General features: G+C 42.7%; 1 protein-coding gene across 1 annotated transcript in view; it reads right to left on the bottom strand.

Moving 5' to 3' along the window:
- DHX36 (DEAH-box helicase 36) overlaps window positions 1-11,536 on the bottom strand; it is a 52,712-nt gene extending 41,176 nt beyond the window's left edge. Inside the window, exons 1-3 of the mRNA XM_004379177.2 lie at window positions 11,222-11,536; window positions 3,715-3,839; window positions 2,857-3,091 (exon numbers count right to left, since the gene is read on the bottom strand). Coding sequence (XP_004379234.1) covers window positions 2,857-3,091; window positions 3,715-3,839; window positions 11,222-11,455 — 594 coding nt within the window. The 5' untranslated portion in view covers window positions 11,456-11,536. The remainder of the gene's footprint in view (window positions 1-2,856; window positions 3,092-3,714; window positions 3,840-11,221) is intronic.
- Window positions 11,537-16,783: the final 5,247 nt, after the last annotated feature.

Here is a 16,783-nt window from a genome sequence, read left to right as displayed (position 1 = left end):
AGTGAAATAAAATCGGATCTATCCTCTAATAGCATTCTTATAATCCCTAAATTACTTCACTGTGTTTTCCTGTCTGTCTCATATATCCATCTCAGATATGATTTCTATATGACATTCTTTCACGTGTCCATCAATTCACCGGTTGCTAACGCATTAGACACTGGAGCAGATTCAACGATGATTCAGGACACTTGGCTTTGAGTGTAAGAGAAAACGCAAAACAAGTATCTGGAGTCAGCAGAGCATCTGGTACTGAACTCCACCTCTGCCATTTAAGAACTGTGATCTTAGTGAAGGCAAACTCTAAGTGTGAATCCCTAAAAAGTTTTATCTATCTCACAGTGTTGCTGCAAAATCTGAATTAAAAAAAAGTAGTGGTTTGACACATACAGGCTAATGAACAAAATTTTGGTGGATTACAACTGAAAATACTAAGAGGGAGTGACTAATTCTTTCCTGCATTCTTTTTATTTACGTGACTTCTTTTTAATTCTGAAAACTTTTATGGAATCTCATACCCACTACATAAAAATTACAAACAATAAATAGCAGTACTACGGTTTATACTGAACCATGATAACCATGAAGAGCCCTGGTGGTGCAGTGGTTAAGCGCTCGGCTGTTAACCAAAACCAAAAGGTTGGCAGTTTGAACCCACCAGCCTCTCTTCGTGGGAAAGATGTGGCAGTCTGCTCCGGTAAACATGACAGCAGTGGAAACCCTACGGGGCAGTTCACTCTGTCCCGTAGGGTTGCTGAGTCACAATCGACTCCACAGCAAGGGGTATAACCGTACTTTTGATCCCAAAATTAAGATACATCATATACCAAAAGATTTCTTCCAATTTCTAAATTAACATGGTAAATCTTCAGTGGCATAAAAAATAAGCCACAGTCTTAACCAAACCCCCTTACTGAAAAGACAAAGATACGCAAACTCAGAACAGTAGCCGTACTTGTTATGGTAACTATCACTGGTATTCTGAAAACAGAGGCATCAATGTGACAATGTAAATACACTCTAGTGCTTTGAAACAACAAGTCACTACACTTAATAATTTCTTCTACAACCATGTTTAAATTATTTAAAAGCCATTTCTTAATGACATCTAAAAAGATTAGTACCCTTTGCAGTCAAAGGTAACCATGTAATTTAAGTGTATACAAGCGACCCCACTGCAGTTGAAACTGGCATTAACAATATTTATTTTCTTCATATGTAAATAATGCTGAAGAGAGAGATTTTCAATCCAACAGTCTTTCCCAAGACGGACAAACCTTCTACTCTCTAATTTCTGAGATATGAGATGAGATCATAAACTGCCTGAGAACAGAGAATGTCTTATGAGTCTTCAGAAAACATAACAAAATGACTGGGATCTAGTAAGCAGAAAATGAATGTTAAGTTGTAATATCAAGAAAAGATGTGCCACTTTAGCAAGGATTAAGAAGTTGAGCTCTTAAATACACCTGAATTTTAGACCTGGTTCTGTTCCTAGCTGTGCAACCTTGGGTAGGACAACTTAACCTAAGCTTCTGTTCCTCATCTGTAACAGACACAGTAGTGTCTTTTACACAAGGGTGGCTGAAGGTTTACATGATGTAGTATGTTTAAAGCATTTACAACAATGCCTACACACAGAAAGACTGCTAATTGTTTTCACGTTTCTTCTCCTAACTGTTCTGAACTGAATCAATCACCCATCATCAATATCTGAGTTCTGTCCTCCATACAAAGCAAACAGACAGTAGCTAACTCTCCTGTTCCTACGTGCTCAAGGAGCTTTTCTCTCAACCAGTATATTCTGAATTAATTCATCTTGAAATCATGCTTGAAATCTCCTACATCCTCAAATCGTACTTTTACTTAATAGGCATCAAAGAGCTACACAGAGTGGCCTCTGGTCAACCTCAGCTCACACGTTCTAATCAGGAAATCCAACCTTCATTAGTGACAGTCAATGGATCTTTTCTTTCCTACAAAAGACCTTATATTATGCCTTTCTCAAAAATTGCAGTACATTATTTGTATATTAAAGATATGGCCCTGAGAATTTCCTCGATATTTCTTCTTTAAAAAAAAAAACAACAGTGAACATCTATCTCTAGGACACTCTGAAAGCATCTAAATTTGTGTTTTAACTGCAACGTACTTTAAAATATCACCTAACCTAGCATGGAAAGAAAGCACTGGAGAATTTCAGTTCTTGTTATAGTTCTATCTTCAAAGTTGGTGAACATAAGTATGTCACCTAACTTTTGGGGCATTTATTATCATTTGTAAAAGGAAGGAGGGAATTAAATGGTCTGGAAGAACCTTTACAATTCACGGAAACCCCACGTACTGCAGAATAGAACTGTGCTCCATAGGGTTTTCATGTTTGTGACCTTTTAGAAGCAGATTGCCAGGTCTTTCCTCCAAGGCATCTCAGGGTGGGCTCAAACAGCCAACCTTTCAGTTAACAATAGCTGAGTGCGCAACCATTTCTGCCACTCAGAGACTAGCCATGAGTTGGAATTGACTTATCAGCAACGAGTCTGACTCAGTAATTACTGCCATCTCACTAAACTGTCCTAGAAAAGTTAAACTCAAGAGTGCCATTTTTTTCATAGGTACCGACATTTCTTCTCGTTACCACAAAACCTGCGGCAAGTGAGGCAGACTGCAGGCTCTGCCTAATTTTCACTGCTTTTCTCTGCTATTCAAAAGAAAAAAAAATTTCATTCCCACATGGAATGTCCTGGTGAGGAGCCTCATGGATCTACACAATGCAACTACCTGTAAGTCTAAATACATTTTTTATCAAGTGTAAGAAGAGAACGAGAAGCAATTTTCCCACATCTTGCTTCCCATTACCTGCATTTCAATATACCGAGGGTCAGTTTTCTTCCGTTGTAAATCTTCCAGTAGTTGTTGGTCTAAGGTTACATCTGGCTCATTTTCTTGCAGGAGGTACTCAGAATCTCGGTCTGTGTATGATTTGTCTCTGCTTCTAAAGGTCCTTTTTTCTTGGTTTATCAATTTCTTTTCCTGGCCCTCAAGTTTCTTCTCTGTGCTTGGTCTGTTCTCAGCAGGGACTTCAGTACCATATCTATTTCGACAAAATAAAAGATAAAAAAGGTCAAACAAAGAGCTACCTCTGGAACAAAACAAATCAACATACTGTTTTAAACATTTCAAAAAAAGAAACCAAAACAAACCAGCATCAAAAGCTTTTATTCTCTTCTCTTACTAGAGCAATTATTTTCTGGGCCTGGTCTAATTCCACAACTTCTTTATTTTCTTCCTGTCATCCTTTCTAAGCTATAAATGTGATGCCACATTACCCAATCCTTGAAAAACCTCTGCTAACTTCCCCCTAAATGAGGTGGTTCCTGCAGCCTTCCTCAACTGCAGTGATGTAACTCCTGCAGGTCCTCCCACAGAAGAGCTGCTGAAATACACAGATGATGGGTAGGAGGAACAACAAATAATAAATCTCATATTCTGACAGACTACTTCTATCCTTTAGCTTTCCCCTGGAAATGAATATACCAGTTCAATGTTTTGATCTTTCACCAAATCTGCTGTATCTATACAAGGAAAAAAAATACTACTTTAAGGCTAAATCTCACTTATTAAAGAGCCTATTTTACTTTCATTATTCTTTTCCAGACAGTACCATGAGAAGAGTGGCCATTCTTTAAAAGAATACATATCCATATGTATTTTTACCCATGATCCTCAGGAGCAAACCAGGATATCTGTGCTTCTGAATCTTTATCATTCTTAGCTTGGACAGAATTCAGCAGCTGCACAATTTGTTCTTCTCGATGTTCATCCATGTGTACTACAGCTCTCTTTTGGGGAAACGAAAAAAAAAAATTATCAACATAAGAAAGTATGTGCAAAATTATTACCTGATAACTAAAAATAAATAAAAGCAAAGTAACATATGATCAACAAAAAATATTTTAAAAACTTAGTTACCCCACACTTGCCCTGTAGTCTAATCCTACGTGCTTGACCTAATTAATGTTAATAGCTTCGTAAATGTCCTTCTAGATCTTTTTCTATAGCACATCTATTGAAATTAGCTCTAATCAACCATCTAAGATACCTCTATTGGTCCATCCCACTCAGGGCAAGGGAGAAGGAAGAAAACCAAAGACACAAGGAAGATATTAGCCCAAAGGGCTAAAGGACCAATTGAACCAGACTCCACCAGCCTGAGACCAGAAGAACTAGATGGTGTCCAGCTACCACCAATGACCACCCTGCCAGGGAACACAGCACAGTCCTGGACAGAGCAGGAGAAAAATGTAGAACAGAATTCAAATTCATGAAAAAAAAAACAAACTTCATGGTCTGACAGAGACTGGAGGAACCCTCGAAACTACGGCCCCCAGACACTCTGTTCAACCCAGAATTGAAACCATTGCCGAAGCCCACTTTTCAGACAAAGATTAGACAGGCTTATGAAATAAACAACAACACATGTGAGGAAAGTCCTTTTTAGTTCAATCAAGTATACGAGACCAAATGGGCAGCACCTGTCCAAAACCAGGATAAGAAGGCAGGAAGGGACAGGAACCGGATGAATGGACACAGGGAATCCCGGGGTGGAAAGGGGGAGCCTGCTGCCCCAATGTGGGGATTACAACCAAAGTCACAAAACAACATGTGTATAAATTTCTGAATGAGAAATTAACTTTAGCTGTTAACTTTCACCTAAAGCACAATAAAAAATAAATAAATAAATCAGCTCCAATTGGCAAAAAAAGCATATTCACTCCCATCTTAAAACTCTGGTTCTCCTACCTCCTACCCTCACACACTGATTATAAAATTTTCTGTCTTAGATTTTTAAAGAGACTCACAGTTAAAAATTACTAAAACCCAACTATTCTGTTAAAAAGAAAAAAAACTAAAGTTGGAAACTGTAAATACTTTGATTGTGATGAGCATTTACACTGAAGATCTTACACTAAAAGGGAGACCTGGGAAGAGAAGGCTGAGCTCAGAGGGAGGAGATAAAAACGACCAGCACTTCATGGAGACGGTGAGCAATGTGGCAAATGGCTCAGCTGATTCAGAGAACGAAAAATAAGGAAATTTAGAAACCTTAAATATATACCTAGGGAACACAGTTACAGGCCGAGGTAAACAAGAATGAATGTCAAAATCAGTATTTTTAAAAGACTTTTGTTTTTAGAAATGGCAAATTTAAAAACAGATTCTTCAGAAATCTATGAGCCTACAAAGTACCTGGGGTTCTTTCAAAGCAGGCTTAATAATGTGCATATCAATCCACAGGCAACTGGGAACACCTGAGGGGTGCTGACAACTAAGACCCTTAGGTAAAGAATTAAGGGGCAGGAGGGCGACAGAATAAATGAGAAGGACGAAAAGTTAGAAATCCTGAGTAAAGAAACCCTAGGATGTGATGGCTACTTGAAGGGGGAGGGGAGGAGAGCAAGAGAACACATCAGGGACAACTGTTCCAATTTCCAGGCTGGGTGCTGAGAGAACAATAGTAACATTACTCATTCGGAGGCTGCTTTGTGACAGTGTGCGTTTTGGGTCTAAGAGTAGCGGCAGAGGTCAAACTCGAATGCTGACTTTGGATTATACACAGCTAAGAACAATGGTGGGATTTCGTGACTAATCATTATTAAAACACAAAAACAAACCCACTGCTGCAGAGTCAAGTCCGACTCATGGCAACCCTACGTGCTAGAGCAGAACTGTTCCATAGGGTTTTCTTGGCTGTAATCTTTATGGAAGCAGATTGCCAGGCCTTTCTTTTGCAGGGCCACTGGGAGGGTTGAACTGTCGTCAGCCTTTCAGTTAGTAGCCAAGTGCAAACTGTGTGCCAAAAACCCACTGCTGTTGAGTCGATTCCAACTCACAGAGACCTTACAGGACAAAGCAGAACTGTCCACAGGGTTTCCAAGGCTGAAAATCTTTACAGAAGCAGACTGCCACATCTTTCTCCCTCGGAGCGGCTGGTGGGTTTGAACCCACAACCTTTTGGCTGGCAGCAGAGCACTTTAACCACTGTGCCACCAGGGCACCTGACTGCTCCACCCAGATGGAAATAAGGAAGTTGATCTCAGGAGATACTGTTTTCAGAGTTGATAACAGAAGTTTTGGAATGTTCTGCAAAGAGGAAGGAGGAGTGAAAATCACAGGGATAAATGAGCTCCCTTAGCTGAAAAAACCACCACCCCCAGAGATGAGGCGTGAACCTAACAAAGTCCTGCCTGTGGGGCCAAAGGCAGGCAACCAAGTCAGAGAAACAATTAAAAAGCAACAATCAGAGCAAGCCCCCACTGCTGTCACGTTGATTCCGACTCACAGCAACCCCACAGGGTTTCCAAGGCTGTAAAATCTCTATGGAAGCAGACTGCCGCATCTTTCTCCCAAGGAGTGGCTGGTGGGTTCAAACCCACGACCTTTAGGCTAGCAGTCGATTGCTTTAACCACTGTGCCACCAGGGCTCCTCAGACAGGAATCAAGAGAATACAAATAAAGAGTAACAAGTCACCCCAGTTAGAAAAAGAATTTTAAAAAAGGAAGTTAAGTCAGGAGCGTAAAATTGCAGCGAGACATAACTAAGGGTGAGTGGGGAGGAAATACTATCGGCTCTAGCAACCAGGTGGTTAGGAATGTCATTCAAGGCTGTTGTTTGAAGAGGGTGGGGAGAAAGCAGGAGCTGGGTAAGAAGACTGAAGAAAGCAACTAGCAGTGGGTAAAATGACCACTAGTTTAAGATCCACCATGAACTACTAAGTCTTCAGAGAAGCAGTTTTCACTTTTCCCCCCAAGCAACCCATAGTGAAAACCTGCTCCATTTTCCTTTCTTTCCTTCACTCCCCAACCCACTGTAATCTGGTTTTTACTTCCTCCAATCCAAAGAAAGGAGTTATTGGGTAGTGCAAACTGTCAAGCGCTCGACTACTAACCAAAAAGTTGGCAGTTTGAACCCACCCAGAGGTGTCTCGGAAGACAGGCCTGGCGATCTGCTTCCTAAAGGTCACAGCCTTGAAAACTCTGTGAAGCAGTTCTACTCTGCACACATGGTTTGCCATGAGCTGAAGTCAACTGGACCACAACAGCAACAAAGATCTACAGAAAGGACTTTCATCAAGGTCACTGATGACCCTGCTGTTGAACTCCAGACATTCTCAGCTCTTATCTTACCTGATATCTGTGCAGCATTTGCCACTACTGATTACTTTTTTATATTTTTCCCCCCTTACACACTACTCCTGGATTCCAAACCAACAACCATCCCCTTATTTTCCTCTTCTCCAGTTGCTCCTTCCTAGATACTTTTGAAACCTCTTCCTCTGTCCCTTAAATTTTTGCGTTCTACATTTTACAGCCTTGCTACTCAGCACTGGCATCACATGAGAACCTGTTAGAAAAGCAGTCTCTGGCTCCTCCTCAGTCTTACATTTTAACAAGATACCAGGTGATTCCTATGCCCATTCAAGTTTGCGAAGCACTGGTCTATGGAATTCAGGCCTGGGCCCACTCCTCTTCTCAATGTTCACTTCTGTACCTCAACTGCCATCCATAGAGCCATGACTACCCAATGTTCACCACCAGTCTAGACTTCTCTAGGTTCAAATCCACAGGACCCTCTATCTCCTGGAAATCCCCACTTGCACACCGTATAACAATGTCAAACTCATAAGCATCCTTAGCTTAGCTCATCATCTTACTCCATCAAACCTGCTCCTTAGTCATAGCTGTCTTAGTCATTAACACTTGCTTTCTCTTCCCCTCCAGATAAAAATCAATCACCAAATCCTTTGAGTCTATCTCCTCAATCACTTTAATCTGTCTACTTCTCTTCATCTCCAATGCCAAAGTCCTAATTGAAGCCATCATTTCTCACCTAACTACAACAGTTGTTGAACTGGACTCCTTCTCCCAAAATTGCCTGTTTTCAAACCATTCCCTATGCTGCTACCAAAGTGAATTTAAATACAAATCTGACCACATCCTTCCTGGCTTAAAATATTTTAATGGGTGTTTGTAGGGAAATGCTCATGAACTTCCAAGGCCCTGATTATTTTTCGAACCGAAGGCTTTGCCAATTGCTGCTTGAATTATATTAGAGGACCATAACTAGAATTTAAACGACACCAGGAAAGTATTAAAAAAATTAAAAAAAAAAACCTCACAGCAGCTTGCACGTAAAACAAAAACCAAACCCACTGAGCGGATTCCGACTTACAGTGACCCTACAGAACAGAGTAGAACTGCCCTACCGAAGGTTGCCAAGCAGCAGTTGGTGGATTCAAGCTGCCGATCTTTTGGTTAGCGGCCAAATGCTTAAACCACTGTGCCACCAGGGTTCCTAATTTGCATGTAGTTACATATTATTTTATGAAACTTTGGTGTCAGGTATACACAGTGTGTATATTCATCTGTCCTAAGGAAATGACTGCAGGAATGAAAAATTGAAGAGACTTCTGCATTTTCACATCTTTGTCATTTCCTATCCTAAACATTCTTCTCCCCTCATCACTGGGCAGCCTGGCAGTACTTAAAAGCATGGAGGCCGAAACCAGGTTGCCAACCTAGGTTTGCTACTAATACTTAACCTTTCTGCAACCTAAGTTTCCTCATCCATAAAACAGAAACATTACTTATGAACTCACAGGTTGTCGTGAGAATTACGAGTTAACAGAACAATGCTTGGCACACGGTAAACTCTATATAAGCACTTGCTATTATTAGCACTATTATGTGTTATCCTACTAAATACCGGCCTCCATCAAGGTCCAGTTCAAGCCCCTCTCATCCATAGTTTTCTTTTCATGTGAATTCACACACAAATGATTACAGCCTGCCAAGTAATGTTCCAGGCACTGTTCTAGGTGCTAGGAATACAAGAGTAAGCAAGACAACCTCCCTGCTCTCTTGGAACACAGTCTCAATGAGGGAGACAGAAAAATAAACAAGGTACACAAATAACATTTCAGCTACCTGATAAATGTAATGAAAAGTACCTCTGGACACCCTTATAGCTCAATAATGAAATCACTCTTGAGGTTCACCCTTCAGCCAAAGATTAGACAGGCCCATAAAACAAAATAAGACTAAATGGGCACACCAGCCCAGGGTCAGGGATGAGAAGGCAGGAGGGGACAGGAAAACTGGTAATGGGGAACCCAAGGTCAAGAAGGGGAAAGCGTTGACATGCTGTGGGGCTGGTAACCAATGTCACAAAACAACCTGCGTATTGTTTAATGAGAAACTACTATGCTCTGTAAACCTTCATCTAAAGAACAACAACAAAATTTTTTTTTAAATGTAATGAAAGGTAAAGAATTAAGAAATGATAATAGTGTGCAATTGAATATTAAAGACAAGGTGGCCAAGCAAAGCCTCTCAAGGAAGTAGCATCTATAGAAGCTGAATGATTTGAAGGAGTGAGATGTACAAAGATTCGAGAGAACAGCATTCCAGGCCGAACAGTAGCAAAAATAAAAACTCTAAGGCAGAAATTTAACTTTGGGGAATTAAAGGAAAAGCAAGGCCAGCACAGCTAGAAACGAGGGAGCAAGGTGAAGAGCGTGGCAGAAGAGGAGCAACGTTCCAGATCACACAAGTTCCTGTAATCCATGACAGTTTGAATTTGCAGCGCTGTGAACTGGGGAAGGAGATGATCTGGCTTTCGCTTTTAAAAGCTCACCATGGGTGGCTCTACAGAGGACAGGCTTAAGGGGGAGAGGTGGAAGCTAGAGGACCAGGTAGGAGGCTGCAGACAGGACAGCGGCGTGATCTACAGCAATTGCTGTGGAGATAAGTGGTTGGACTTGGTATATACTACGAAGGCAGACACAGCACATTTGCTGATGAACTGGGTAGAAGTGAAAGAGAAGAATCAAGGATGAATCCCATTTCGGCCTTGGCAAGTGAATACATAGCAGTAACATCTATTAAGATGGAAGTTTAAGGAATGGGGGTGGAAATCACGAGTTCCATCCATAAAGATCCACTGCACAACCGGCTATTCCCTTCACGTGGAAATAATAAGGAAAAATATTTCCTGACTTATTTAACTTTTCACCTGTTCAGGTCTTATTTTCCCTAGACTGTAAGCTCCGAGTCTCTTATTTCTTCAGATCCTCCTAGCAACATGCACAACACCTTGTTTGAAACATGTAGTAAATAAACTTTGCTAATTTGATGAGAGTTCTTAGAAAGTTGCTGTGTTATAGTTACGATTCAATTATTCTTCCAAGATGACCTGAATGTGCTTCTCCTTTTTTTTTTTTTAAATTTAAACCACTGAACAAGTTAATTATGGGCTGCCAAAGAAATAGCTTTTTTTTTTAAAAAAAAAAAAAAAAAGAAAAACATAAGTTGTGAAGATAAATAGATAAGATCCAAAACACTTCAATGAAAATGACATGAATAAAAGAAAAAGAAATGGAACGGTTTTTAAAAACAGACGCCTATGGAGATGATTTAATTACTGTTATCTATTATTAACAGTGTTTTTAAATAAATAACTTTATTAGAATGGGTCACTCAGGGAACTTTAGTTTTCCTTTACTACAGATTTTCAAAACCGACAAAAAAAATCACCAACCTGAAGACAGAGACTAAGCCAAATGATCTTCTGAAGTTTCTTCCACTTCTAAGATTCTAAGCTTCCTCCTCAAAGAGGAGCTGCTAATCAAGAGAAAACACCCGACCCCAACGTGGACTTGCGGGGGAATTCTAACAATGAAAGCTGGAATGTTTTTCTGAACTACCTACATTCCAAACAGTGCCTGACTACTTCTGTTCACCACAAACCCTTCTCTAACGTAGAAAGTCGCTATTTTTTAGTTCACCAGGCAAAGCGCTTAAAAAAAAAAAAAAAGTACACTAATGATTCCATAGGAAAGGGAAGACACAATGACACCCAGTAACGTTAACTTCGGTTGGAATCTGAACATTTATCTTGTCCGTAGTCCAGTCCTTTACGCAAAGTGTGCCCTCAGCCCTCACAAATCCCGACCGCTCACGTCAGATGCTCAAGGCTAACGTTAAGTGCCAAGGCATTCGCTACCGGAAGCTTTAGAATATTAGATTTACGCTTTATAAAGCACATACATCAGTTAAGAAACAAAACCAAGTTAAGAAATAAAAGGAAAAAGGTAGGGGCGTCAGGAGGGAGAAGACCTCCTGCCTCATCCCTCCCCCACCCCATTATCGAGTCTCTGCTTACCTCCTGCCTCTCTGCCTCCTTGTTCTTCTGCTCCTGCAACCTCGCGTACCACAAGCCGATCTGGCGGCCTTTCAGGTGCCCGGGATGCCGGCCCCGGCCGCCTCGACCACCCCCTCCGCCGCCGCCAAAACCTCGGCTCCCTCCGTAGCCCCCTCCACGACTCCCTCCAAAGCCCCCGCCGGAGTTGCGGGGACAGCCATCGCGGCTCCAGCTCTGATGGTAGTCATAGCTCATTGTCAGGGCAGATTACCACACGTGAGAATCCGCAACCGCTAGAAATGGCGCCCGGGCCCGGAAGCCAGTGCGCATCCACTTCCGTTTTGCTTCCGGCGCCCCGCGCGAGGAGGAGGGCCGTCGAGCGTCACAAGCAGTCGTTTCCGGTGACGTCACGGTGTGTCTGTGACGAATGCCGGGCGGCGGTTCGAGCGGAGTCTGTCTCAGGTGCTCTCGGTTGTTCTTGTTCACGTCTCTGGAGGGACAGCGAGCAAAAGGCTCGCAGGTTGTCTTTCCCTACGCCCTGCAAGTAGCGAATGGGGTTTGAGTTTTGCTTTCTGATTCCTCTTAGTAAAATACAGTTTACTTTCACATAGGCCCTGAGTAGTAAACATGGATTAAAACAAAGAACCTGAGGGTCAGTGCATTGTCTCCTCTAAATCTATAAACAGATAAAATGAGCCCGTCACACCTAATTTTTTTATTTTTTAGTAACTTGTTAGGTGCCATAGAGTCGGTTCTGACTCACAGCGACCCTATGTACAACAGAAAGAAACAGTGCCCGGTCCTTCGCCATCCTCACCATCATTGCTACATCCTGAAAATAGTCTGGCACCTGTTTCGTATATATAATTAAGTTTTAAAATGTTCCTGCCCCTTTTAAAGGATGGTCACGAATCACTAATTTTTTCAATAGCTTAAAATGAGGGTGTCTACTCGACTTCAGTGCAGAATACTTAAACAGCTGAAGACTCCTCTGTTCTATAAAGTAGCCCTGGTGGCGCAGTGGTTAAGAGCTCGGCTGGTCAACAAAAGGTCAGCAGTTCTAATCCACCAGCCCCTCCTTGGAAACCCTATGGGGCAGTTCTACTCCGTCCTATAGGGTCACTATGAGTCAGAATCAACTCGACGGCAGTGGGTTTTTTGTTGGTTTGTTTTGGATGTTCTATAAAACCATATACTGTTTTTTTGACCAGGTGGCTGAGTATCTTGGGCAACCTGTTCTTAAACAATCAAGCGACCTGGCCACACAGACTTGGATGTTCACCAGGAGGCATCTAGTTCCTTTATACATTTAACTGATTTAAAGGTGCTGGGGATACTCACTGAACAAGGCAAGTACAGTATCAGTTTTCATTTGCTTATAGTCTTCAGGGGAAGCTAACAGATACAGAAATTTTTTCAGAGCAGTGAGTTATGAAAGGAAAATATTATGTGTCATGAGATCTTATATGGAAGAATTTGATTTTGGAGTCAAGTAAGCCCTCCCTAAAAAATGAGGGGTTAAACAATGTTTTTTTGAGATAAGGAGACTTTGTTGTTGTTGTTAGCTTCCCATTGAGTGGATTCCATCTCAAAGCAACTCTATGTATAACAGAACGAGTATATCTAGTGAAAGGTTGCCGGGTCCTCTGCCATCCTCACAATACTGTAGTAGGTATGTTTGAGCCCGTTGTTGCAGCCACTGTGTCAGTCCATCTCACTGAGGGTCTTCCTCTTTTACACTAACGCTCTACCTTACCAAGTATGAGTCCTTCTCTAGGGACTGGTCCCTCCTGATAGCATGTCCAAAGTACATGAGACAAAGTCTTGCCATCCTGACTTCTGAGGAGCATTCTGGCTATACTTCCAAGCCAGATTTGTTCATTCTTCTGGAAGTCCATGGTAGACTTTAGCTGGGCTAATGGCGAGGGGAGAGAGTGTTACAGCTGGAACAGTGAGTGTGAGTAGAGATGATGGAGCGTTGGCGAACTGAGAAAGCTACAGTGAAACTTAAAGACTGATGGTGAACTCCAACAGGTAGAAAAGAGGCTGATCATAGAGGACCTTATGTGACGCAAAAAGAAGTCTGGGCTTCCTTCAAAGAACAACAGTACATTTTAAGTAAGGGAGTGATTACTCTGGCTGCTTTGCGGAGAAGAGTATGGAGGAAGCAAGAGTGGATGGAGGGATTCTTGTTAAAAGACTGTGATGTAAAGGAGGCAAGATGGGACGGCAGGACGTTGGAGATGGAAAGGAGTGGAATTAAGAGATACTAGGGGATAAAATTGCCAAGATTTGGTAATTCTTTGCATGTGGAAAATTAGAAGGAAATGTCAGATGACTCCTGGATTTAAGATTTGAATGACTACTGTGTGAGGAGGAACAGTTTTTGGGGGACATTGAGTTAATGTGTTTAATTTTTACATGTAGAGTTTGAGGAGCCTATGAAACATACAAATGGAAATGCCCGGAAGGCAACTGGTTATATGAGTTGAAAGCTCACAGGAAGTGGACTGAAATTATATATTTTGGGATTAAGGCCACAGGAATGAGTAGTTCCTAGAAATGCACCCATTGGGCACACTTGATACGACAAATACACGCTTTGTTCAGTAGGTGAGATTGGGTAGGCATGTTGTGGATTGGGTAGAAGCAAAACTAAAAACCAAACCCATTGCTGTCGAGTCGAATCCACTCATAGCAACCCTACAGGACAGAGTAGAACTGCCCCAGTAGGGTTTCCAAGGAGCGGCTGGTGGATTTGAACTGCCAACCTTTTGTATAGCAGCTGAGCTGTTAACCACTGTCCCACCAGAGCTCCGAAGGGTAGAAGGAAAGTGGTGTCAAGAGGGCCATATTCTTTCTGAAGGCTCTAGGGGAAGATCCTTTCTGGTCTCGGTTTCTGGTAGCCCCCGGCTTGCAGCTGCAGCAGAACTGAGTCATCAACGGCAGTCTTCCCTCTGTCTCTGTTGTTGTTGTTAGGTGCTGTCAAGTCAGCTCTGACTCATAGCGACCCTGTTTACGATAGAACGAAACACTGCCCGGTCCTGTGCCATCCTCATAATCATTGTTATGCTTGAGCCCATTGTTGCAGCCACTGTGTCAAACCATCACGTTGAGGGTCTTCCTCTTTTTCACTGACCTACTTTACCAAGCATGATGTCCTTCTCCAGGGACTGGTCCCTCCTGATAACATATCTCTTTTATAAGGACACCATTTATGTAAGATTGGAAACCCTGGTGGTGTAGTGGTTAAGAGCTATGGCTGCTAACCAAAAGGTGGGCAGCTGGAATCCACCAGGCGCTCCTTGGAAACCCTACTGGGGCAGTTCTACTCTGTCCTGTAGGGTTGCTATGAATCAAAATCAACTCGACAGCAATGGGTTTCATTTTTTTTTTATTTTTGGTTTTATATAAGATTATGGCCCACTTACCGCAGTATGAACTTGTGTTATCTTGATAACATCTCCAAACACCTTATTTCCAAACAAGGTCACATTTACAAGTTTCACAGTTAAGACTTGAACGTGGTAGCTTCTGTATCCCCTCTGTACTACGTAAAAGCTAAGGAAGTTTCTGGAGAACTGGTACAGTTATTATCGCTACCTAGCAAACCACCTGAAAACTCAGTGATGTAAAACACCCATTTTTATTATGTCCATTTATTGTGTGGGTCAAGAATTTGGACAGGACACACCAGCGCTGACTTTTTGCTGTTCCAAGATGTATGGGTTCTCTTCTGAGAAGCCTTGATACCTGGGAGTTGGAATCATTTGGAGGCGTCTTCACTCAAGTGTCTAGCAGTTGATGTGGCTTTTGCTGGCACCTTGGTGGGACTGCGGAATGGGACACCTGTACATGGGTTTTTCCATTAGGTCTCAGTGGTTGGCCGAGCCGGAGCTTCCTCACAGCCTGCCAGAGAGGAAGTGTCACAGAGCCAGGTGAAAGTGCATGACAGTTTTATTAACTAGCCTCGGCAGTCCCATACCATCACATCCACTGTACTGTGTCAGTTGAAACAATTACAGATGTCTACCCAGATGCCGGGGGGAGCACTTAGACCTCAGCACTGCCAGGGCTGCCAGGGCCACGTTAGAAAAAGAGCATGTGGGTGGGAGGCACTGTGGCCGTCTGTGGGTGGGAGGCACTGTGGCCGTCTGTGGATGGGAGGCAGTGTGGCCATCTGCGGGCGGGAGGCACTGTGGCCGTCTGCGGGCGGGAGGCACTGTGGCCGTCTGCGGGCGGGAGGCACTGTGGCCGTCTGCGGGCGGGAGGCACTGTGGCCGTCTGTGGGCGGGAGGCACTGTGGCCGTCTGTGGAAGACATAACCTGTGTAAGTGCGAACTCAGGACTTCTCCAAAGCCACGGTGCACCGCCATTTTGACAGTTTTACTGACTCCTCCTGGTGTATCTCAGACACTCCTGCATCACAGTCTGGTTTTGGAGCTCTCAGCTGGAGATGTGAAAAGCTGAGGTAGGGGTGGGGGTCATGACATACACCTTCTCCTCCCCTGCCACCTCCCCAGCATTCTCCCCTGAGAACAAGGCTTTCTCATTCTACTTCCTATGTGTCAGGGAGTTCCGTGTATTCATACCTTCCTTCCCAAGGCAGACTTCACTCTCCTTCCTTCCGTGGAGCTGTAACTGTGAGATGTCTCCTGGGTAGTATGATTTATGGGTGGAGGATTGAAAATATATCCATTTAACATTTTAAAAATATCTCTGAGACATTGATGAATGAAGTTTCAGTAATTGAAAATGGATGTTTTATGGAGCAAGGAGGCGTGAACAATGCTGCAGATGCGTTTTTCTTCCTTTTTACGACTGCGTTATTTGTCATGAATGGTGTCAGTGATAGTACTATCCTTGTCTTGGGGAGGTTGCTCTTATTTTTTTTGGTCCCTCCATTCCATGAGTTTCTCGGCCTAACTTTAGTAAAATAGAGGTAAAATAGTGTCTACTCATATTGCCTGGCACATAATACCCAAAACTCAAACCTACTGCCATCAAGAAAATTCCGACTCATAACGACCCCGTAGGACAGAGCAGAACTGCCCCAGAGGGTTTCCAAGGCTGTCATCTTTACCAAAGCAGACTGCCACATCTTTGTCCCGCGGAGTCACTGGTGGGTTCGAACGCCAGCCTTTCCTTTAGTAATCGAATGCTTTCACCACTTCACCAGCAGACTCCTTGGCCCAAAGTAAGCACTCAATAAATGTTACTTACAGTGTTATCATCCCTTTTGCTACTTCTGGTTGTGCTATGGTCACCAAATAATTTTGTCATATTTTTTAAGCTTTCTGGAGGCCCCAGAAAGAGACATTATTCCATGGAGGATATGCTTGTATCTTCAGTGGTGGTAACTGGAGAATATGAAGGAGCAGATGGCAAGAGTAGATGTCTGAGGGAAATGAAGAAAGTTTGCAATAGCAGAATGGAACATGGAAAAGAGCACTGAAGAAGGAACTTAGGTGACAGGGCAGTGTTGAGGGCTCAGCTGGATTTAGACAATCGTGTTATTTTTCTTCCATGGTTTTCGGCAACTCCACTTCAGCCCTGAGAACACAATTTGGTTCATATTGTATG

The sequence above is a fragment of the Trichechus manatus genome, unplaced genomic scaffold (assembly GCF_000243295.1).
Source record: "Trichechus manatus latirostris isolate Lorelei unplaced genomic scaffold, TriManLat1.0 scaffold00062, whole genome shotgun sequence".
Taxonomy (NCBI): Eukaryota; Metazoa; Chordata; class Mammalia; order Sirenia; family Trichechidae; genus Trichechus; species Trichechus manatus.
The sequence above is the reverse complement of the archived record's forward strand: the minus strand, read 5'-3'. Positions and strand labels throughout refer to the sequence as shown.